Source organism: Hipposideros armiger, unplaced genomic scaffold (assembly GCF_001890085.2).
Source record: "Hipposideros armiger isolate ML-2016 unplaced genomic scaffold, ASM189008v1 scaffold_383, whole genome shotgun sequence".
NCBI classification, from domain to species: domain Eukaryota; kingdom Metazoa; phylum Chordata; class Mammalia; order Chiroptera; family Hipposideridae; genus Hipposideros; species Hipposideros armiger.
The window spans coordinates 1,368,622-1,393,538 of record NW_017731733.1 but is presented as its reverse complement, the minus strand read 5'-3'; the positions used below and the strand labels follow the sequence as shown (position 1 = coordinate 1,393,538).

The 24,917-nt window shown below is 39.9% G+C and overlaps 1 protein-coding gene and 1 pseudogene across 1 annotated transcript in view; both read right to left on the bottom strand.

Moving 5' to 3' along the window:
* Window positions 1–21,052, bottom strand: part of CUBN (cubilin) — a 256,725-nt gene extending 235,673 nt beyond the window's left edge. The window contains exons 1-12 of the mRNA XM_019662920.1: window positions 20,813–21,052; window positions 20,292–20,421; window positions 19,273–19,368; window positions 18,678–18,716; window positions 16,119–16,220; window positions 15,359–15,462; window positions 8,788–8,914; window positions 7,620–7,782; window positions 5,091–5,222; window positions 4,109–4,204; window positions 1,322–1,440; window positions 709–895 (exon numbers count right to left, since the gene is read on the bottom strand). Of these exons, the coding sequence (XP_019518465.1) occupies window positions 709–895; window positions 1,322–1,440; window positions 4,109–4,204; window positions 5,091–5,222; window positions 7,620–7,782; window positions 8,788–8,914; window positions 15,359–15,462; window positions 16,119–16,220; window positions 18,678–18,716; window positions 19,273–19,368; window positions 20,292–20,421; window positions 20,813–20,925 (1,408 nt within the window). The 5' untranslated portion in view covers window positions 20,926–21,052. The remainder of the gene's footprint in view (window positions 1–708; window positions 896–1,321; window positions 1,441–4,108; window positions 4,205–5,090; window positions 5,223–7,619; window positions 7,783–8,787; window positions 8,915–15,358; window positions 15,463–16,118; window positions 16,221–18,677; window positions 18,717–19,272; window positions 19,369–20,291; window positions 20,422–20,812) is intronic.
* Window positions 3,603–3,914, bottom strand: LOC109393567 (ATP synthase subunit g, mitochondrial pseudogene; annotated as a pseudogene).
* Window positions 21,053–24,917: the final 3,865 nt, after the last annotated feature.

The window sequence follows — 24,917 nt, the reverse complement described above, 5'->3', positions numbered from 1 at the left end:
AGCGAGCTGATTCAGAATCCGGGGCAGTAAGTGAGGGGTGAAGTAGTCAGAAGGGGCTTTATGGAGGAGGTTGGATGTGAACTACTCCTGAGGGGCAGACACACTTGGATGGGAAGCAATGAAGGAATTTGGATAGGATGTCGGGGAGGAGAACTATCCCAAATAGAAGAACACAGCAGAGACATCAGGGTGGCACATGGGGTCAGGTGGTAAGGGAAGATGTCTGGAGACTATTTTTAGAGAACGAGTAAAATATAAGGTTAGATGGATAGGGTGAGGCCTGGGCCCAAAGGATAATTGAAAAACAATCCCAATCTTTATTCAACAGGCAGTGAGGAGCCACTGTATATTCTAGAACAGGAGCGTGACATGATTAAGGGGCATACTCTAGGGAAATTAAATGGCTGCTGCAGAGAAAACTCTCCCTTAGAAAACTACCTTCATGCATTCTATTTTCAGAATAGACATAATGGAAATGGCAAGTGCTAATTTAATTTTTCCTTTGAGGAAAAGGTGCTTCTGGCTTAAATAGGGATATACGTTTACCTCGTGGATTCTATACAATGTCTGCAAGGAAAGACTGAGCTCTAAGTATTTGAGCAATTGGACAAGAGAGTAGGCTCAGCAGAAGACTCTGCAGTAGCACACGTTAAAAGGATGATACTTTTCAGCTGTAAGCACCTGTGGTCGAAGAAATACTGAGCATACCTTGCTGGGGAGTCTGACAGAGAGATCCAGTCCAAAAACGTGTGCATTCACAGGTGAAAGCATTAATGCCATCAACACAAGTTCCTCCATTCAAACAGGGGTTGCTCAGGCACTCATTGATGTTTTCTGTGCAGTTGATACCAGCCCAACCCGATTCACACTTACAAAGATAACCAGAGACTGTTTCCTAAGGTAAGAAAAAAACATAAGGCCATAAAACAATGGATAGACCATCAACATGAATCAACCCGACTAATAAAGGAAAGTGATGCTATGTGATATAACAGGTGTTGAGCCACAAGTATCTTCCTGTATTCTAACTTGTATTGATTCATCTAAGGGGTGATTGCTAAGTATAAGTTGGATGTACTTAGATCAAACTGTAGGCTTTGTGTTGCTATTTTGTAAACCACTAAGAGAAAAAAATAACTCATTGGTTTTTCCTGGGAACTAAAGTTACTGCTTACCTTTCATCGGAAAGTAATTGACAGTTCCTTATCTCAAGCTTAATAATTACCTAAAAATTCATGAATCACAGAAAAAGTATTGCGTGGATGTGAAACTAAAATTATTCTCAAGTACTCTATCTCCTCAGGAAGAATAAAGGACTCACAATGCATTGTCCATTTAAACAGGGGCGACTCAGGCAAATATTGCTGAGTTGCACGCATCCATTTGGGCCATAGCCATTTCCAGTATATCCCGGGAGACAAGTGCAAAAAGGTAAGGAACCTGTTCAGAAATGAAATCGAAAGTTAAACGCAGGCCTCCTTGATTCAGACCCAATCACAAAGCTAAGGCTCTGCTGTCTAGAAGAGAAATTGCCAAAGTCAAGTCCACATATTCCTAGGGGCAGGCGAGACAAGGGGTTAAGGAGAAAATACAAGAATCTTTATTTTTCTATTTTCATCTTAAAAATAGGAAAGGTATTACGTGTCTCCAATGCTTTCCATATGGGTTGACACTGATCTGTATGTCATGGTCCTGAGTTGTGCACAAATGTGAAGTTCACCAAGGGAGTTTTCATCGTGGAGGGGTTGACGGCGGCAAAGAGTATTCTTATGATGATGGCGTCTATTGCAAACACTGCACATAGACTGACTAACATGATCCTCTCAAGAGGCCTATACGGAGGTACTATTATCATCCCCATTTACAGATGAAGACAAACCACAGCAAGAATATGGTGGAGCCAAGGGAAACCACAATCCAAGAAGTCTTTTTCTAGAATCTATGCTCCTAACTACTTCGCTATGCTGTTAATCATTTAATAAACATTTAAATAGTCAGAAGTATATATAGATATACATGATAGGTTTTAAATACATCTATAGATCCACATGTATCTTCTTTTATATATGTGCATATCTATGACATGTTAGTAAAAATAAAAATGGTATTTTGAAATTGCAAGAGGTATGATACATTACTCAATAAATGGGCTTGGGGCCAGCCATCCATTTGGACAAAAGTATCAAGCTAAATCTCTGTTTGATGCTATAGATAAAAATAAATCCTAAAAAGATGAAAGACTGTGATGTTTAAAATCAATGAAAGTATAAAAGAACATGTACATGACTATTTTTAAAGAATTTGGTGGGAAAGGCCTAATTCTAAGGGGAGAAATCCTAAAAGAAAAGACTTACCTTTTTGACTACATAAGTTTTAAACTTCTAAATAGAAAATATCACCACAAAAGTAAAAATGAAAACAACACGTCAGGAAAAATATGTGTAAAATATAAGACAGATAATGAAATAATGTCCTCAGCACATAATACAATTTTACAAATCAGTAAGAAAGCAGATGAACAAAAGAAATGAATAAATAGAAAAAAAATGACCAGTAAATATGTGAGAAGTATTAATTATTAGTGAGAATTGACTCTGGGTGGTGAACACACAATGTGATCTACAGATGATGTATTACAGAATTGTACAGCTGAAACCTATGTAACTTTACCAACCACTGTAACCCCAATAAACTTAATTTTAAAAAAAATAACTTTACAAAAAAACCCGCTTAATTTTGATTTAGTCAAAATTAAAATAATGGGAAGGCAATTTTTGACAATGAAATTGACTAAAATGAAAAACAACAATAGTATCCATTATTGTCAAGAGTGGGGTAAATGTGTATTTTCATACACTATTGGTGAGTACATAAACTGATACATTCTGAGAGAAAATTTAGCAATATAATTTTTAAAATTAATAGGCAGTAAAGCTTCTTTTACGCAGTGTTACTGTTGGTGAGCACCCTTGTTCCGTTTTCCCCTTTTTTACTCCTTATTTTAATTGGGGGTATGTGCATTTCCCATACCCCCATAAATGTTCCCATAAGGGGTACATTTCCCAGCCTCCCCTGCAGTCAGGGTTAGTCCGCAGGCTCAGTCCTGGCCAATGGTATAGAAATAAAAGTGTCCTTAAAGGAAGCGGACATGTCCTCCCTCCTTTTCTTCTTCATGCTTCCTGGAATACAGTTATGAATTAATTAGCTAGCTAATTTAACTTTGATTTAACTTTGGTACCTGGTATTACTATTCTCCTACTGTAGGAAGTTCTAGTTTTCTCAAGGCCTTTCCCCCAACTTTTCTGGAAGTAAACATTATTTCCAACCTTCAAATTAAAATGTTACCCTCATAAATATTGTAACAGGTTGGTGTATACACATATATCCTTTCCAATTTTAGGCTAAGCAAAGAAATGCATTTAGAGCTATATTAACATCACTAAAGTAAAAGAAAATCCAATTTAATGTCAAGAGAAAATGCAGTGTTTGATATAGAAAATATTGATTTTTGACATATTTTATTCAAATACCAGTCTGATCACACATGGCCCAAGAACATTCAAATAATAAACCCAAAAGATACAGATGTTAATGATTGGTCTTCAAACATGATAGCCAATGATGCCACGCTTGCCTCTGATCTCGCCAACATAAAACCACATCCACACCTCAGTGGCCACCAAACCATTCAGCAGAGCTTCCTTAACTGTGAGCTGTTTGAAGCTACCAGTTTGAGCACTACTGACTATTTTTATCATGCTCTGAATAGCTATAGAGATCTCAGCAGGGGTTGGAGGAACCAGCTCAACCTTGGCATAGTGCCAAAATGTGGCCAATGGAGGCTTCGATTAAGTCACAGCAGCGTTTACCAGCGCCGGGGCCTTCTCTGCGAGGTTACGGACAAACTGGGCCATGGTTCTAGGATGGAGAGTCCGTGCACTCGAACGACCGGCTGAATCCCAATGTACGGTTTTATAACATGGATTAATTTTTGGTTTGAGGATCAAAATAAGAATTTTGAGGATAGAGGATTTTGTTTTAAAAAATTAATTTGTTTTAGGAGGTCATATTAAAACACCCAGAACCAGAGGGAGAGATAAATCCTTACCTGGAACTGAGGAGCATGACGCGTGTGGGTGGCAGCCCCCGTTATTGACCGAGCAGATGTCTATAAGTGTGCATACTCTTCCATCACCCTGGTACCCTGATCACAGCAAGAGCAGGGGCATGACAAATAACATTAAGAATATACAAGACAAACCCCAATCTGAGAACCAAGTATCATGAACCAGACCAACCAGGGATCTTCTATCATCAAACAGAAAATGTAAATATATAAAGTGTCATAAACCAAATTCCTCAATTAAGAAAAAAGGACAACAAAAACTAAGAATCTGGTTTCAGAAACAATGTTCAGGCTTGTTTCTAATGATCAAATTAAAAAATGAAAATAAAAAGATACAGGAAACTAGTGTGAGAAAGTGCTGACACTAAAAAAGTTAACGCTTTTTAATGACAGTGACTTGATGATCTTAGAGTTACATTATTGTAGAAGTCCAAAGTACTGGTGTTTTGTGTTAATAAAACACATAGGGTTTTAGTTTATTACTTAGAACTCCCTGAACTTCTTGGGTAGTAACTCAGTATAGATTAGAGAAGAACAGTAATGACTTTTTTCCAGAAGAGAAGGAAAACTAACATGTATTGTAGGCCTACTATAATGCTTGTTATTTGGTAAACTTTGTATGTGAGACCTCTCATGAGTGCATTATATTAATAAATTATTTGTGGGAACAGTGGAGCTGTAGTTCTGCGATCCACAGGGAAAATTTTTCAAATTCTGCGTTATCTCAGCAGGCTATTTCACAGTTTGTAAAGGCCTGTTGTTTTTCATTGATACTCAAATTTTTGAAAATGTTCTTTCTTATAATACAGCTGTACGAATATGCCCAAATCCACAAGTTCAGCAAAACTTTCTGCCCTGTTAAATGTATCTCTTTAGACAGAAGTCATATTTAAAATGGAGCACAAGCTCCTGCTTTCAAATGTGGGTTTTGCCTGTAATGGAATCAGGAAATGTGGTGCCACACCTGGTGGACAGGGCTGGCAGTGGTAAGACCCAGGTGTATTCACACACTCAACAGGTGGAGCCACAGAACAACCGCCATTATTCATCTCACATTCATTGATATCTTGGCATTCGTATCCATTTCCTTGCCAGCCTAGAAATATAAGAATTGAAAAGTTAGCTCTATAGACAAGTCAACAAAGAAGAAATGCAAGCAGTCAAAAACATATAAAAACCTGCTTAACTATAAGTAACTATAGATTAAAATGAGATATACTCTACCTAACAGGTTGGCAAAAATTGTTTTAAACTCTTAGAATCAAATTCTGGCAAAGAGGTGGACAAATGGTGCACTTTTACAGGCTGTGACTCAGAAGCTAAATAAATAAAATCTATTAGGAAAGAGATTTAGCAGTGTTCGTTAAATGTCTTAAAATACAAAGCTTTTGACTAACAATTCCACTTCTTAAAACTTATTCTACAGTGTTAAAACTGCCAGTGTATAAAGACGTAGGTAAGCAGATGTCTATTGCAACATCATTTAGTGGGGGAAAAAAGTCTCTAAAGTCAGTAGGGACAGAGCTAAATATATTATAACTCATCTATACCACTGAATATTAAGAACTAGTTTTAATAACATGCAAACACATATTGAAAGAAAAATAAGTGAAAAGACCAAATTTTAGAATAATATGCAGAGTATGATCCCAATTTGGGGAAAGAGTTTTTTAAAACCCTGTATATATGCTGTGTTTGTAGCAGCAGAGGAAATGCAGAAGAGAGAACAAATTGCTACAGTGGCCTCATTAGCAGGACGTTGAAGGTAAAGACAGGGAATACCGTTTTAATTTTAACGTTTCTGTTTTATCCAATTGCTATGAGTTTTATTACTCATAATTCAAATGATAAAAATAATAAGAATATTTAAAACCTTGTAAATCCTTTAAGATACTTATTTTCTTTGATGTAAGTAGAGTGCCCTTCTAAAAATATAACTGAAGAAAATTATCACATTTGTGGGTGAAGAAATGAGTATATAGAAAAAAGCTGAAAAGAAATATTCCCAAATGTTAATTGTGATCCCCTTAGTCATAAAACCATGGGTATTTTCCCCCATATTTTTGTAGTTTCCTTAAATTTTATAAATAGCATACATTCCTTTGGTATTCAGGAAAAAAAAGATGATTAACAGCAAAACAAAAAGCATTTGTTTCTCTCCAACAATGAAAAGAATGTAAGAACACGTTATCCATCCTATAATCTAAATAATTTATTTTGCTAATTTTTAGTTTTTAAAGATTTTCACTGACTGACAAATTACTTTCAAGAATGAGATTATTTGCAAAGTTTGCTTGCCCCTGAGAACTAAGAGGGAAAACGTCTTTACGTGTTTTTTCAATTTCTTTCTAGTTGTGCAAGAGCTAAACATATAACGTAAAGAATTCACTAGACGGAAAGTCACTCAATGAAGCAATAGGCATGTGTGTGGGGGGGGAGGGGGCAGGGGGGGTGTTCCTTGGTGATTCAGAATAAAAGTCTCTTGCAGCTCAGCTCAGATCCACAATCAGGCAAACATGGGTACGGATCCTGGCTGTTCATAACCTACGTGATCTTGGGCAAGTTATTTACCTTCTTCAAGGTCTTATATTTTAAAATGGGAATAATACTAATTCCTACCATTTCTTGCGTTTTTGTTTTTGTTTTGTTTTTTTTGTAGTTGCAAGAATTAAAAATTGCCTAGCATGATGCCTTAATGATGTTTCCATATAGAACAGCTGCTACTATTATATTCTGTCTGTACCCCACTTCCTAAAAGCACCCAGGGTGCACAGATGGGACCTATAAACTCTTTGAGGTCTGCTTGGTTCTTACCATGGCACCCAGCACACTGTTTTGCTCATAGTAGATGCTCTACAGATATGCGTTGTGTGGATGATAATGATCTCATATACTTAGTAAGAGACAAAGTTTGGACTCAAACGCAGGCAGTCTCTGAGTCCAGAGCCCATATTTTCAACAGCTCAACATGTGACCTTCCCTGGAGATTTGCTCTGTGTATGTCTGTGATACAGTGGAACATCCCTACTTACAGCAAAGCCACAGGGTCTTCTAATGACACACCCAAGTGAGAACTACTGGACTCCAGTAGAGGCACTAAGAGGCAAATAATTTGCCCAAGTTCACAAACATCTGGCTGGCATGAAAGGTGGGACTAGAGCATGTGTGTTTTGATCTCAAGTCTAGTCAGTTGATGGTCATAGAAATAAAATAAAACGTCTATCCTCACAAACTATGGCTAACCCTGCCCCCAGGGTTTGACTCTAGCACAGTTTGGGGACAAAACTCCCATTTCTGTGGTCGACTTGTTGTAGCAGTATGATGGTCAGGAGTGGGGGGTGGTGAGATCGGACATGAAACTGGATCGGAACACCTCCTAAGGACGGTCTCCTTATCCTTCAGCAGTGGAAAGAAGGGGGTTCTGGCACCTTGCCTGACTGGCAGGCAGAGCCTAGCACGGCGCCCCTGGTGGGGTGTGGGCGTGGCCACGTACCTGTGGGGCAGGCCCCACAATAGAAAGAGCCTGGAGTGTTGAAACACTGCGCAAGTGCAGAGCAAGGCCCCGGCTGGAGGCTGCACTCGTCTCTGTCCAGCGTGCAAGGCGAGCTGTCGTTCGGGGACGTCCACCCAGCATCGCAGATGCAGCTGTACTTGGGCTGGCAAGGGTGGCAAGAGTGTGAATCAAGATAATAAAGGACATGAGCAAGAAAAGCCTTAGAAAATCTCACCGAGCCCTCAGCTGTTTACCCTCTAACGTTCATTTCCTAAGGCCAGTGGAGCAGCTTCTCTTTTTCCTCCCATATGAGTAAGCATTTATACTAGACCACGCAAAAAGCGAAACAGCTTTATTTCAAAGTAAGGGAAACCTATAATTTGCCCCAAAGATGCCAGGGAAAAAGCAACAACAATCAAGAACTGTAAGTCAATATAATTAAAGTAAGTCAACGCAGCCTGCTGTGTTTTTAGAGGGAAAAACACCCCTGCAGGCAGAGGCCTTGGAAAATCAATTCTGTTTGTTTCCTTTCTGAAAGCCTCTCTTTCCCCTCCCACCCACAAACCCCCCCCACACACACACACACACACACCCCACCACCACCACCACTCTCATTGGAAGGGGACCATTTTCCATCACGGGGGTAGAAAAAAATAGAACTAAGAATAATGACCTGAATGTCTCATGCAAGGCCAAGCGGCAGTGGCTAGACGACCTGGAGGCTCAGGGGGCAAGGTCGTCAGGACCCACAGCACCAGGGGACTGACTCATGGGCTCACAGAGTCTGCAGCAGTGGGGGCTCAGGGGCCAGAACAAAGCTCCAGATGCCTTAAAACTGCGTGTTGCTGACAAGAGCGGGCTTTTTGTGTTTCCATGTCATGTCACTTTTAAAACTCACATGGCCAAGAGAAGGCCATGGCTCACAGAGAGACTCATGACGGCGTAAGAAAAACGTTAGTAGTTTACCTAATGATGTCTTAACTTCTGGGTCCAGGTTTCTGCTTATTTACGGACAACGTTCATCTCCTTCCTCTACTGTGCCCTACTTAAGGGCAGGCGGTGACTCTGTCTCTGAAGCCTCATGGGGCCATGCTTGTGTGAGGTCACACAGGATGAGATACTAACAACCCTGACCCCCTCCCAGGAGTCACTTCTGCAAAGGACCCACCTGTCCTGCCTGCACGCGGACCAGGTCCTCACAGATGCCGTGCACACACAGCGCCTTGGAACCTCTTTCACAGTCATTGTATTTGGATGCACACTGGGGGCCGTGTGTCTCAGGCGAGCAGTGACAGCTGTTGGTGACACAGAAGCACAATGTCAGGGCTTGTGTCAGGGCGAGCACCTGTTTCTTAGCATCCATTAAAAAATAATAATAATAATTCCAGCTGCAGTTCAATGATGTTCAAGTGGAATCATAAACCAGCAAACCAGATTTCCTGACTGAAGTCTTGGAAGAAAATCACTCTGTACTGATTCAAGAAAGTGGATTCAGTAAATGTGTTATCTTCTCAAAGATGGCGCGGGAGGGGCACGACCTACCATCTGGGCAAGACTGCTACTATAAATTCTTCTGGTATCATGCCATCAAACAGCGCTTTCAAAGGTCAGACATCTATAAACTAAGAGTTCATTCAAGACGGTCAAGGGAGAGATCAATGAGGGCATTCACTGTCTGTCCACCTGGACCCGCAGGTTAGCACAGGTGACCTTAACTGAACTCATCAATTCCTGATTGTTCGCTAGGATTGTATAACCCAACAAGCAATGTGATATCCATATCTATGATAATTATTATATTATGAAGGGCAATACGCCTATCTGTAAGAGATGTAGTTAACGTCGTAACACTCCATTTGTAGCTACATTTAACTCACAAAATGTAATTATTACGTAATACCTAAGTTAGCGGTAGGTGCTTTGTTACAAGAACATTTCAGTTCAACAATAATCAAATAAGCAAAGTTGTCTTAAACTTTCTTTAAGCTTTATATAATTCTTAAAATTGCTGAGTTAGCTTTATATGTGCACTGCATCTTCAAAGGGAATGTGGAAGGTACGAGAATTGCCCTTGGGGGGAAGGGGGAGGGTCGAGGAGTCACAGAGGCCAATCTTATGTACGCGTATCAGAGCCTAGCTGATGGACTGGAAAGCCAGGCCAAGAGGTCACTGTTTGCCTGACTTGCACAGCGCTGGACCTCATGGAGGAAACTGACCATGAGGGCTCAGGGTCAGAGACAAGGAACGGGGACTGAACCATGAACTTGTGGCTGAGTGTTGTGGAAAAGAAGCCATTCTGCAAGGTAAAGAAGCTCTTTTCACAACACACATTGAGGCAAAAGGAGCTCAGCTAATCTCCATGGATGGAAACAAACATGTGATTGACAGTGTGAGAAGTGAGAATTTCAATGTTTGAGAAGCATCAACAGCCACACTCTGGGCACACAACTTGGTGTGCCCATGGAGGATCCCAGAAACAATTGCTGGGGTGGCACCTTTGAGTGGGTTCTGTGAAGAGGAGATCAGTAAATGTGGCTGGAGACGGACAGTAGGAATATGGTGAGTACCATTTAGGTGCTCACATGATGGAGGGTTGCCAGATCTAGCTAATAAAGATATAGGATGCCCACTTACAATTGAATTTCATATAAGTGAATACTTTTTTGGTACACATATGTCCCATGCAATCTGCAACACCAATACATACTTGTGTAAAGGCTGTTCCATTAAGAAACCACATTTCTGAGCATTCCAAGGTTGCCTTTCTCATTAAGATAAGGTCGTCGATTAATAGCAGCAATAGATGATGAAACTTAAAAAGAAATCCAGTTATTCATTCCCTATCAAAAGCGATTTATCTTCCTCTTTCTCTTTCCATAGTCTCCCTTTCAGATTCTCTTCCTTTTCCTCTGCACTCTCCCATCCTTACAAAGACTGTTCTTTTGGAGAATTTGTTTAGACTCTTGGAGACTATAGAACTTTATAGACTATTTCGTATGCATATTTGAGCATTTGATCTAGGTGGCTCCCTTGCTCGAAATCTATTTTACCACCACCTCCAATGCCAATTAAAAAAAAGTCTTTAAACCAACTATTACTAGCTTTCTGAGTCTATCATGTATGAGAGATCTGAGCATTCTGAACCTCATGGGACAAGACTGCCCAGGTTTAAATCCCAACCTTATTAACTGATCATCTGAGACAGTGTAATAACTCCCTCTGTTTTTGTTTCTTGTAAAATAACAGTGCCAATCTATAAGCACTCTTTTCCTCTTGGCATCTAAAGGCATTTTCCTGTAGGAAATGCTCAGGAAACTGTGTTTCTCTTATCGCTAAGTGCTTTACTAGTGGAAAAGGACTTAAGATTTGAGAGGAGATCCTGGGTCACAGAGCCAGGAGCTGCAGTTAATCTTCTCACTTGCTCTCTCGCTTCCTTCTCCCTTGCTATTCTCACTCAGAGATGAGCAAATTGTCATCCTACATTCTTCTCTAAACAGCTACAAAGTATACGGCTTTCATTTAAGTTTAGATCATATTGACCAGAAGAAAGAAGGTGGAGAGGAAGAAGAAGCCAAGTACACGATCTGCTGCCTTTTCAATGATCCTCAAAGACATCTACTATTCATCCCATTTTACTGGCAAGATTCACGCAGGCCAAGGCCACAGAATTGGCAGTTTGCAGAAGGTGAGTTAAAACGTACGTTACATTACTCCTGCGCCAGTTTCTCCACATCACATTCCCACGTTGAGAAAAGTAAAGCTAGATGAAGACTTTCCCTTTTTATGTGTCCTTTAAACATCACCGTGTTCGTGTGTAAAATGTATTCTCAAAGTATCTAGATATGCCCTTAAAGAAAATGCATTATATACCTCCCTGCTGAAGTCACTTTTGTGAATCTACTGCTGATGGGGTTCCAGTAGAACAAAAGTGGGCTTTTCAGTCTTCAGAAACAGTGCAAGTGCGCTTGTCAATTGAAAAGAGGTCAAATACACTTTCTTAGTCATAGTTTAACTTGCTGTAGAGTCCATAGTTCAATATTAATATACTGACTAACTGAAAGAGGTAATAAGTTTAATACCTAACTACCCTCTGAGCCAAAACCAGATCATCCTCATCCTTTAAGCTCTCCATGTTCTAAAATCCACCAGTGATAAGAATGGAGATAAAATAAAACATGCTAACCCTCACTGTGTTCCTGAAGGAAAAAAACAGACAACAAACTCAATTTTTTTTTTCTAGAAAACTTTCTTGATCTGAGCTGGAAGTATGTAACATACACACCATCCATGCATGGCAGATTTGGACCACCAAGGGCTGCCTTAAGTAAGCAGGAGAACAATAAGAATCAATTCTTCAGAACAAAGAGGCCAAAACAGCAGTGGGATGTGGCAAAATATTAGTGGTTAGCTCTCTGAAGCAATTAAGGGCAAGACCTCCTAGGTGCAGACAATAGTTTTCCTTGCTCTACTTTCCTTCCTCTAAAAAATAATTTTAACCAGAATTTTTTAAAAATAGGGCTTCCAATTAATTAGCATTTGCACAGTGCCTTATCTTTTCAAAGGTCTCTATAAGTAGAAATTATGAATCCCTTTAAATAAAGATGCCTTTGTCCCCCCAAGGTAATGAACCCCCAGGGTTAGACACCCCAAAAGGAGGCCCCAAACCCAGAGAAAACTCTGCCCACCATGACCCCATTTCCACAGCTTCAGATTATTCAACAGCAGGTCACGTTTACCGTTAGCAAATGTCTGCTGAAGTTTCCTGAAGGGGTTACTAGCCTGGGAGAAGCTACTGATTAACAAGGATTTAACCTCACATAATTAACAGAGCTCAAGAAAGCATCAAAGTGATCACTGTTTCATTATACACAGACTCCACAAAGCAAGAATTTAATCTTAGACATATGCACACTTTTCTATGTACTTTGATTCCTTCAAAAGTCTCTATCACATGCCTGAATTAGTGTTTACATTGTAGATAATCAAGTGGAATGCATGAAGCTTCATAAACTATCAAGAGGAAGAAACTAGAGTTAAATGTCCTTCTCTTTAATACCCTCCATGCAGCAGATCTATAAAGGGTAGAGATTAGAAGCCAAAACCACGTCCAGAGTCAGCATTATGAATCTTCAGGCTTTCCTTTATAGGTGAATACAAGAGAGAATTCAGCATTTTCAGCACTGCTCTTTAAAATTGAAACTGTTTAGGAAGCTCTCAAAAGAAAAAATATTCTCTGCCCTCCCCTCCCCCACCCAATTTGTATCTGGACAAAGAGCTCTCACCCCTGACATACAGCAAATAGTTGTGTTAAAGTTTTGGGGTTTTTTTCTATTTGCGGGGGAGGGAGGGATATCATGTGCTGCAGGAAAAACAACTTTTCCTTGGCCTATGGATCTCATCCCACTTGACCATTTTTAGCTTGTAAGGCCCCAGAAGACAGGGATGATAAAAGGAACATCAGAGTGAGGCCTAATTTGCTGGACATTCCTGGATGTCAGAAAGGCAGTCAAGTGTTATTGCTAGGAGTCCAGACATTTGCCACTGATATCCCCCAGCAGTAATTCTCCTTGATAAATGCCCATAAACAGGAGTCAGGAGATAATGCTTTCAAGAGAGTGGAAGATTAGACCTGTATTCTGGATCCAGCCCAAGCTTGAATGTTTATAAAAGCAGGGATGGGGGTTCATGTAAATGAGCAACAGTTCTAAAAGCAAAAGGCTCTCTAATAGCATTATACTTAAGTTAGAGGTGGTGAATTTTGGTTGTACACAATGATGAACTCATAGATATATCTACCAGAAGTTTCAATGGGTTAAGCTCACAACTTAGAACGAGCAAGAAAATTTTAAGATCAGCTCAAAAGAACAAAAGAATCAATTAAATGGAAAAGAGGACTGTGACTGCTTTTTGAGAAAATAGTGTGTTAACAGATGACAACGAAAAAAAACCAAAATTACTGCACTTATTTTTGTTGGAAAGAACAGAATGAATATTTTTTAAAAGGAATTTATGAACAAGATAGCAGAGAGACTAGTAAGAGAGCAAATAATTGCTCTTCACATCAAAGAGATTACCCCCCAGAGTAATGAAGGACTGTTCATGCCATAATAAAATTAATTTCTTTATCTTTTAATCACAGAGTACAAGAGATCAACCAAATAATGTCTAGAGATTTTTAGGAAGTGATTTAAAGAAACAATACAAAAGTAAGTTTGATGTTGATCTGCCATAAATCTTTGGACTTGATTATTTAAAAAGATAATGTGTCTGCCAGTCTAGCTTTAATGACCAATACCGCTAGAGTTTGCCAGGAACATGGAGGTGTTGTGATGCCTAACTCTGCGTAGTAAGGGAAGGGTTTTCCTGGAGAGGCGGGTGCCTGAGCTGAGCAGGAGAATGTGCTGTAGACAAACCATATGACAGAGTTCATTGCAAGAGAAGATAGGAGCTGTGTGATGATTGTTGCAAGGGGCCATGTATCTAATTAAAGAAAGGCGGTGAAAGTTAACTATTTGATAAAAATATCAGTCTAATCTCTGATCTTGTTATGGCAGACATTTTACATAGCTCTTGAATGAAGATATCCTTACTAAGCCTATTAGCTCACTCATCTACTGAATGAGTACAGCAGAGGCTTACTACTATGGTGGGGTAACCTTTGTCAACGTAAGAATGTCCATACCTGCAGATAATTTTTATAATAATTTATTTGAGCCAAACAGAGATAATGCCTGAAAGCAAGATCTCAACAGACTGAGAAAAAATGCTCCCAAGAATAGCAATTTGCAGTTTCTTTTGTGCATTTGAGATGATGGGGGCAAGGTCAAGAACATTACATGAGGGTGGGAGAATGCAAGGTCGGGATGGGGATGTCAGGCTGGTTGAGATCATGTGCTCTCTTGAGGGTGGTGTCACGCTTTAGAAGGAGAGGCCTCAAAGGGGCATTTCAAAGGTGCGCTAACCTAGATGCGCAGAAACAATGGACAGGGCTTGCTTAAGGCAAAGATAAGCCTTTTACTAAAGAAGTTATAGACCTGGGGCGTGACAACCCACCATGACCTGCCCAGTTAGGCATTTATGATCAGATCACCCTGTGAGGTCACTTTCCATAGAACCCCTTTTTCTTGTCCACACTCTATTCTATTTAAAGCTCTTCCACAGCTGTCCCTTCAGTGGTCTGACTCTTACTAACCCTGCAGCCGTATCTTGCACCTCGCCACCCTTACTGTCCATGCCAATCACACTGACCTTCTTCCAGCTCCTCAGGGCCTTGAGAGAAAGGACTTTTCATGGGTGAGAGAGGAGGATGCCCAAGCTTTTCTTCATCTGAGCAAATAGCTACGTGTACTTCAAATAAGAGCCACTTACCACCCCATGGAGTACCTCATTTTGCTGCTAACACAGATGGTTCATCTTGGATGCTCTTAACGATGGGATGTTTCAGTCCTTCTAAAACACACCCTAATGTATATATTTTTCTAATAGGCAAAAGGCAGTCAGCTTTGAGCCAAAGCTTTAAGATTTTACATGTTTCTGCTCAGTGCTCTGGGAGCGTTTGACCTTGGCCATGAGAAGGACCTTCCTCAGGTCGCTGCTTGTTCTTCCAGCCCCAGCCCAGGAATGAGACATGCACACCAAACCTAAGTGGAGGCAGAGCTACCATGGCCAATCCACAGACCCATGAGTATGAGAAGTAAATGCTTGTTGTTTAAAAAAAAAAAAAAACAAGGAAAAGTTACCTGTAACTTCCTGCTGTATTTATACACGTGGCTCCATTCTGGCAGCCGAAGGGTGTTCCTGAGTAAATCTCACACTCATTAACATCAACCGAGCATAGAGGACCCTGTGTTCATAGAAAGAACAAAGTCAGGTGCCACCAGTCACAGAGGCCTCAGGGGCCACTGTTCCTGTGAGATGTTTAAGGGTTTACACACAGGCAGTAAAGACATCCTCAGTTAAGCTCAATGCAGTAATACTAACACTAACATTAATGTCGTTCTCCTCATCTGGAACTCAGATTTTAGCCCAAGAGCTCTTCCTAAGAAAACACCAGTCACACAAGGAGAATCCTTATAATTCTCATTTCACCATGGCGCTGTGCCTGAGAATACTCACCAATTGTTTTTTTAATGCACATGTCAGGAACATTTTCACCATTAATAGAAAAGAGCAAGAAAATGTATATATATGGCTATGTCAAGATTCGTTTAGGACTTTCAATACTGGACAATTTAAATCAATGCTAGCAGAAATATCATACTTTTCCACGCAGTTATCCAATGAAGTGAACCCCCCCTTACGATGGCTTAGCATTTAGTGGGCTATGTAATTATGCTTGCCATTGTTTGCATTTTGGCATCCATGGTATAATTCATTCTGATTTGGGAGACCACAGAATCCTAGAAACTTGGGATGGAAAATTAAATATGTCTGAATGATGCCAAGGAAACCACAGATGCTGACTCACCATCATTTTAAACCAAAGACCAAGTGACTCACCTTCCACTGTGAGGGACAGATACAGAAGAAAGAGTCATGAAGATTGAGACAGGTTCCGCCGTTTTGGCAGGGGTTGCTGCTGCAAACCTTTCTGTCCACTGTCTGAAACAAAGACAGGACGCTCAGCAAGACAATTGGACTGGGGTAGGCAGCAATGATGGAGGGGGTGGTAAATGAGGGTAAAAGGGATGAAATATATGGTGATGGAAGGAGAACTGACTCTGGGTGGTGAACACACAATGTGATATATAGATGCTGTATTACAGAATTGTATACCTGAAACCTATGTCACTTTACTAACAATTATCTCCCCAATCAACTATAATTAAAAAAAAAAGTGTGTTCAGTGCAGGTGTGTATGAAAAACTACATTTTACTCCTAGTCAACTAAGGGCCTTCCTCCAGATTTTAAATCAATTACTTAAATTCTTATTCAAGTCAACTCTCATGAAAACATAAAAAGTGTTTCATATGATCAGTCCTATTCATATTCCTTCACTATTTACATGTCTTTAACCATGGATGGGATGAAGCATGAGGGGAGACAATTCTCACTCGATTCTTTGGGAAAGCATTGTTCACCAGAGAAATATGCGTTGGTGGACAAGAGTAAAGATTTCAGGTGTGGGAATAATGGACATTCCTATTGTACTAAGAAAATAAAATGGAATTTCCAGTTCTTTTGCTGTTATTCTTATCTTTGGTACCTCCAGATAAGCATTTGAAATCTGATCATCTTTTGCTGTCACCCCTCCTCCATGGGTTAAGATGACTGAACTCTTTTCATCCAGATCCCTTTGTTTGAAATGTGACCGGTTCAGATACACCATCCATTCCCTTGTTCACATGACTACTTTCAGACCAGAGTCACAAACAGACTTGCCTTTGTCTATACAACCTGGGGAGTCCCACCCTATGTCAGATACCAGTTCCAATCTTGTAAAATTTGTAATGCCTTTGGGGGCAGAGAAAACTTCTTTAGAGAGGACAAGTGATTAGGCAAGGATAGCTATTCTATTAATCTCACATAATCATAGTTTAATTCTCTGTTTTAAAAATTAAAATAGGAGCAAATTATTCACTCCACCTTTTTTTTTTTTTTTTTTACTTTCAGCAACTCACAAAGAAAATCAGGTCTGTTCCTTTCATTGTATGGATGAAACCGAGAGCCAGAGGATAGCCGACTGTCTCAGCACCATTTATTGCAAAGCCCATTCTCTCTCCACTTTTGTCCTAAGTCAGGTGACCATACACATGAAGGTCTCTTTCTGGACTCTGTTTTCTTCCATTATTCTATTTGTCTATCTTTGTGCCAGTACCACAATTAGCCCTGTTCATCAGAAGAAACTCTTAAGAAAGTGAGCTTCAACCTCATTAAAAGTATTTCTGGTGTACAAAAGCAACTCTGTATGGGGATTAAAAACAGAAAAGCCTACAGGGGTGGGGATGGGGGTGGGGGCAAAACAGGAATCAGGAAGCAGTCAGGAGCAGGCAACAGGGAACGGTGGAGACTGGGATGCCCAGAGAACACTTGCCTTATCCTAAAGCATAAAGGCACTTACACTCAAACATCACTAAAAACTCTTCCTGGGGGATGGCAAGAGAGAGGTGATCTGAGCTTATTTTGATCATAGCCTCCAGGTCTTGCCCTGTAGGGAATAATGAAGCTCTCTAGGAGACTGAAAACTCGAGTGCTGTGTCTTGCTCCCCAGGTGTGATTCCTTACTCATTTTCATTAACTCAACTAATCTCCTAAAAAGTCAAGGCTATTATCAAAATCAGGGGAAAAAGAATTATGTGCACTTGTTTGCCAAATTTAAAACACTGAAAGTAGACGACAACACTTAAAACCTAATCAAAACAGATCAAGAACATTAGGGCAGAGATCTTTAACCTGGAATCCCCTGGTTTTTATTAAAATTTAGATATAAGGACATTCTGTGCATTTCTCTGGGTGGAGGTTATGGTATCCATGAAAGTCCTGAAAATTCCAGCTACCTAACAAAAGGGTAAGAAGTCTAAAATTACTAGGACTAGTTTATAAGCACATCATAAAATTATAGAAGGTACGCTCTAACAAACTGTTCAAATCTAAATGCCAGCAACTGTGCTTTTAAGGAAATTTGAAATATTTTGTGATATACCCCCACACTTCCGAGTTTAATGTTAGAGAGGATGCAAGGCCTTTCAAACGCAGTCCCGATACCAGGATCAGAAGTTGGGTGGTTACTAGCTGACCAGGTACAGCATGCTTAAGCCACCATGACTCCATTAAAGGATGACAGCATAAGGGGAAGAGCACGAGGACTGCTGAACTCAGAGTCAGAGGCCTCACATGCCCACGTGACTCACATGCCCAGTGACCCTGGGCTGGTCACTTTACCTTTCTGAGACTCGTTCTTCATTTGCATCCTGGGAAGCATGAACTATGATGAGAACTGAATGATAAGGGGAAAAAAATCGAAGTCCTTGATAGTGAGATGAGAATACCAGCTCCACCAGTGATTCTAGTATATTTTTAGTGAAAGACGCTTCATATCTAGTAGTTATGGGGCTTACCTGCTGTATGCTTTGAAGCTTTCTCTCAAGATCCACAAACTAGATGTGGGGAGGAAAAAGCATAAAAAGTTAGCTGGTTCAAAGGCATTTTATATATGATGTCGCCCCCTTGACACGCTTTTCTAACGCTCTCTCCTGGGGACTCAATCTAGTCTTTGTTCCTTCCCTTATTGCCATCCCCTTCCTTATTCCTCTCCCCTCCACGCTTCCCTTTCTTCCTACTCTCTTTCATCATGTAGGTTTTTTAAGGTATTTTTAAAAAGAAGTACAACCCACTGCCAAGTTGATTCACTGCGTCTCTGCAACAGTGACTTTGGGAATTTTTATAAATTCCCAGGGATCCGTCCACTTCACCAACAGGAAGGTCATTATCGGAACATGAGCAAGCCAACTTAGGCACCAAGTCTAGCATGTCCAACCTTTTGCCCATCACCTCTTCTATCAGAGCTGTGTCACTTAACCAAAACAGTCCATAATTGCAGTGCTCAGTTTCTACGGCGGGCACACAGTTGCTATATCCCCTTACAAAATGCTTACTTATGGAGCTGAGTGAAGGAGAACCCATTTGCTCTAAAGGTGTGGATGTCAGACTTACCTTGGAATTAAGCTGATGGATTTGACTAGAAATATTTTGCGGCAGACCAACTGCGCTCCTTTTTAAATCTGTAATATCATCTTTGTTTTTCTGGATCTAATTTTAAAAAGAAGAAGGAGGAAAAGGAGGAGAGGGAGGGAAAAGAGGAGGAGGAAGACAAAGCTAGTGAAAATTTTATGTATGTGTTATAGGAATACAATTTTAAAATTTGAGTAATATTCTGTTTTAAGCACTTAGATCTTGCCCATCGTTATAAAACCCAGAAGAGTGCCACATATAAACATTGGACTAAAATAGCCATGGCATAATTCCATTTACCTTTTTCAGAAATCTATCAACGTATTTTCCATTTGCATTTTTTTCCCCATAATAACAGTTTAGAGTGCTTACTAAGAGGCATGGCTTGAAATCAGACTGTTCAAGTTTTAAATCTTGGCTCAGCCATTTTTTCGTGTGTGTCCTTGGTGCTGCAGGGTTCCTGTACCTCCCTCATTAATGGGGTACTAATCAAGCCAAGCTCCTGGGTAGCCATGAGGGTTGGATGAGATGATGCACACAGAGTGCTGAGCACAGTGGGGAGCTCACAGCAAGCTCTAAATAACACCAGCTTCTCCTCCATGGCTTGTATACCAGCATGGTGTAGCGAGTAATGAGCACTGAAAACACTCAGTAAGGCAGGAGAATAACTGGCCAATTCTGTTCTGTGGCAAAAGTGAACTGGTCCCATTTATCCCTTTCTCTGGTCCCCCCTGCCCTGCTCCCCTAGTGGAGGAGTCCCAGTATACCCTTGAGTCCTTCTCTAGAGTATGCTGGCCTGCACAATCAGTCACTTTCTACTACTAGCATTACTCCCTCTACCCGTCATTAACCCTAGGGCACCGTTCTCCACAAGGACTTATGTCACCTCCAATTATGTCCCCTGTGCTCAAGATTCAAGGTATAGATGAATATAGACCTGTTTAATTAAGTGAGCATGTAGGGACATATAAAATTACTTCAATATAGTTCCAATGTATTACCTGATGTAAACATTCACCAAGGTCTTCATCGTTTAATTTAATTTTTCCCAGGGATCCAGTTCTAAATTCAATGTTTTGAGCAGACCCAGTAAGAAACACTAAATTTCCTCTCTCTGTTGCCATCCGAGGTCTATAGAATTAAAACCAGAGAACGCATCAGTCATTAGCACATATAATTTTTAAATCCAAAGAATGAAGTTTCTCACTGAATAACTATAGACTGAGTACACCTTCGCCATGCGGTCAACTCAACCAAATTCTCCCTGTTCATCTGCCATTTCTTTCTCTGCAAATTTCCTGTAGATATCTCCTTGTAATTGCATACTTGCCTTATTTACAAAATGATAAATTTGTGTATAAGAAAATAAGTCCATCTGTCAGCCCCAATGCTTTCCCCTATTGGTTTTTGACATCATTATTTTCCTCAAGAAAAATTACACCTTTGCTTATCTGTTTATTTGTGACAATAGATGAGGAACTACCCTGGTCTGTCAGCAGAAATAATCCATGTGTCTACTTACTGTTGGAGGTCAGCATTTCTTTTTTGTCTCTGTAACTCAAGTCTTTCAGCTTCGCCATCTGATTCAGCAAATGTCAATAAAATAAGCAAACTCCAAAGAAAAGGTGAAGACATGTTCTTCACCAACCCTCCTACGCTGTCAGGTAAGAGGGAGGCCACTCCAACCAACTGAGTGTGGAAGTTTGGAGAAAGCAAACCAGACAGATGTACTTTGACCTGTGGAATGTCCTGCAACTTTTCAGCTCATTCTTTTTTTGTCCTAGAAGGCTAAGTTATTTGTTCTTCCTGATGGATGTAAATGATCTTAGATCTTCAGTACTCTTCAACTTGTAAGAGGTCAAAATCTACCTTTCAAGTGATGCACAACTTAATCATTATCTATTTGACCTTTGAAATGGTAACAAACTGCTCTGGAAACACCCACTAAAACAATCCTTGCTTTAAGAAGTAGCCACCTTTCTACAAATGGTACTGAGAAAACTGGATATCCACATGCAAAAGAATGAAGTCAGACCCTGACTTTACACCATTCATGAAAATTAACTCAAAATGAATCAAATACCTAAATAGAGGAGCTAAAACTATAGTACTCTTAGAAGAAAACGGGGGGAAAGCATCATGACATTGAATTTGGCAATGACTTCTTGGACAGGACACCAAAAGCTCAGGCAACAAAAGAAAAAAAATAGATAAATTGGACTACTTCAAAGTGAAAAATCTTTGTATATCAAAGCACACTATCAACAGAATATAAAGGCAACTCACAGAATAAGAAAAAATATTTGCAAGTCATATATATGATGAGGTTAATATCCAGAATATACAGAGAACTCCTATAACTGAACAACAAAAAACAAATAAACCAATTAAGAAATTGGCAAAGGAAATATATTTATCCAATGAAGATATACAAATGGTCAAAAGGCACGTGAAAAGATGCTCAACAGCATTAATCATCAGGAGAATGCAAATCAGAAACACAATGAGATACCACTTCATACCCACTAGGATGGCAACTATCCAAAAAACAAACAAAAAACAGAAAAGAACAAGTTGTTGGTGAGGATGTAGAGAAATTGGAACCCCTGTGCATTGTTGATGAGAATGTAAAATGGTGTAGACACTATAAAACAGTATGGTGGTCCCTCCAAAGATTAAACATAATTACCATATAGTCCAGCAATTCCAATTTTGGGTATATACCCAAAAGAACTGAAAATGGGAATTCAAAGAGATATTTGTACATCCACGTTCATAGCAGCATTGTTCTTCACAATAGCCAAAAATTGGAAGCAACCCAAGTGTCCATCAACAGATTTTAATGGATAAACAAAATGTGTTACATACATAATGGAATATTATTCAGCCTTTAAAAAGGAAGGAAATTCTGACATATGCTACAACATGGATGAACTCTGAAGACATTATGCTAAGTGAAAATAAGCAAACACAAAAGGACAAATACTTTATGATTCCACCTAAATGAAGAACCTAAAGTAGTCAAAATCATTAGAGACAGATAATAGAATGGTGGTTTCTATGGATGGGGGAAGGGAAAATGGGGATTTATTGTTTAGTGGGTACAGAATTTCACTTTGTAAAGATGAAAAAGTTCTGCAGATAGGTAGTGATGCTGATTGCACAACGATGTGAATGTATGTAACTCCACTAAACTGCAAAAATTATTCAAATGGAAAATTTTTCATTGTGTCTATTTTATAAGTTTTAAAAAATTGAAACCAGAGCTAGGAAGATGGAATGGAAATTGGATGCCATAAAAACTGTCTTAAGAAATCAAAGGACGCTGTTGCATGTTGACTCATTGGTTTCAAAAATTTAGAAAACAAGTTTGAAAAACTTTGAAGTGCCATTTAAATTTTAGATAGTATCTACATAAAATTACTCCTTTAAATAAGGTGGTGCAATTTGATATTATGGAGAAATGTAATACTGCTTTAGGCCTGTTCTGTTCAGCCACAATAATAAAAATAGCAAAAATGGCTGGTAAGTTGCTGTTTATGTGAGGTGACATTGAGATCAAGTGATAAGATTTTTGCTATTATTTATTTTTTTTTAAGAAATGGGTATGATAACAGTAAAATGGCATTTTGAGTTGAATACATTTCTTTAGTTACATTCATCCAGGGTTTGTTTAAAAGCTTAACATGTGGAGAAAGCTGGACATTGTGAATTATTTGTCAACTTTAAAAAAGGATAAAATAGGGTGGGTTAGAATCTTCCAACACAGGACAATGCTAACTCTCTGAACTATTAATATTTTCAGGATTATGTTTTCCTAAAGATCACTGCACCCAGCAAATCTTTTAGTGCAACAGAAAACATCTTACAACACTGAAGGTGGATAAAACGTTTAGCATATTTGGTCTCTGGCACATAAGTGTCCACTCAATATAAACTGGTATTATGTAAATAAATATAATACCTCTCTTTCTTCTTCCACCACTTGAGTTTGGGCTCCTTAAAGCAAGAAATGGCAGAATTTATGATTGATTTTAGAATCTTGAATGCAAGAAAAATCAGGGGTGTCTGACCTCTTCTCTTATAGAAAAGTGTTCCAGAACAGAGACATGCATTACAGACATTGACTGAGGAAGACAACAGCTGACCTGCAGTGAGGGATGGGAGGTAAAGGTAAACTAATGTCTGAGAACCAAGCAAGGTGGCTCCAGGAAGCAAGGAAGAACTCCACATGGGTGGGTCGAGAGCAAGATTAGATTTAAATCCAAGAGTCTTCAAGAGCAGTCAACCCACAGGGAATGATCTCTTGCTTAAGGTGGAGCTGACAAAACAGCAACAATGAGGGTTTGCTCTAGAGCTGCTGGATATTGGGGGAGGGGATGGAGTGTGAGAGTACACCAAAGGAAGCCCTTATACACTTTTTTTGCATTTATAAAAATAAAATTATTAATTCAGAACACTAATATTATCAAAGACATTTACACATCTTAAGTTTGTAATGGGGTCTGTTGTATGCTTGATTGCTACTTTCCAACCTTTACTCTCTTTTGCATCTTCAACAAGGCACATTCAAAGATATTTTGCTTTTTTGCAGATAGTATACATGGACTATGGAATTAGGGTGGTATCTGTTTCTCCATCCGTATGTTCAATGTATTGCTAATTAGTAATGCATGACCTATTGACTCCTGCTCCCAATCCTGCCTCATGATCTCCCCTTCCTATCTCTTCTTCCTCCTGGCTCCACAGCTCTTCTCACAGAAGTCTCACCTCCTTTCTCTTCTTCCTTCGCTCCTTACAAAACCACCAGAATACAATTGTAAGAATCAGAATGATTTTGTCCTTTCTTCTTCCTTTAACTTTTCCAAGACCTCTTTGCACAACCTCTGCTGCTTCTGTGCCATCGACTTCACTTCCTTTTACTATTCTGAATCCTGAGTTCCCACCCTTTTTAATAATCCCCAACACAATGCACAAATGAAATTCACAAAAGACTCACAATTCACAAATGAAAATCCTGTAGACATTAAAAACATACATGAAAGATTTCCAGTTAAGATGGTGGAGTAGGCAAATGCTGTGCTCACCTCCTCTCATGACCACATCAAAATTACAACTAAACTACAGAACAACCATTACTGAGAATCACCTGAAGTCTAACTGAACCAAAGCCCTACAACTAAAAACATAGAGAAGAAGCCACCTCAAGATTAATATGAGGGGTAGAGACATGGAAAGGGCTGGTCCCACACATCGTATGACCATGAAAAATGGGAAGGCATATCTAGGCTGCAGAGTTTCCCCCAACTGCCAAGGAGCGAAGGGTCCCAGCCTCACACCAGGCTCCCCAGCTCAGGGTTCCAGTGCCAGGGAGAGAAGTCCCCATAACTTCTGGCTGTGAAAACCAGTGGAGATTGTGACTGGGTGAGAGGAGGGTGGCTGGGGTCCCACACATTTCTCTTAAAGGGCCTGTGCACGGACTTGCTCACTGATGAACTCACTTGCTCTGAGCTTCAGCACTGGGGCAGCAGCTCAAAAGGCACCAGGGACATACAGGGAGGAATTGAGTTGTTCCTTCAGGGCAAAGGCTAGAGGGGCAGTTTTCTCCCAGACAGAGGAGCTGGTGG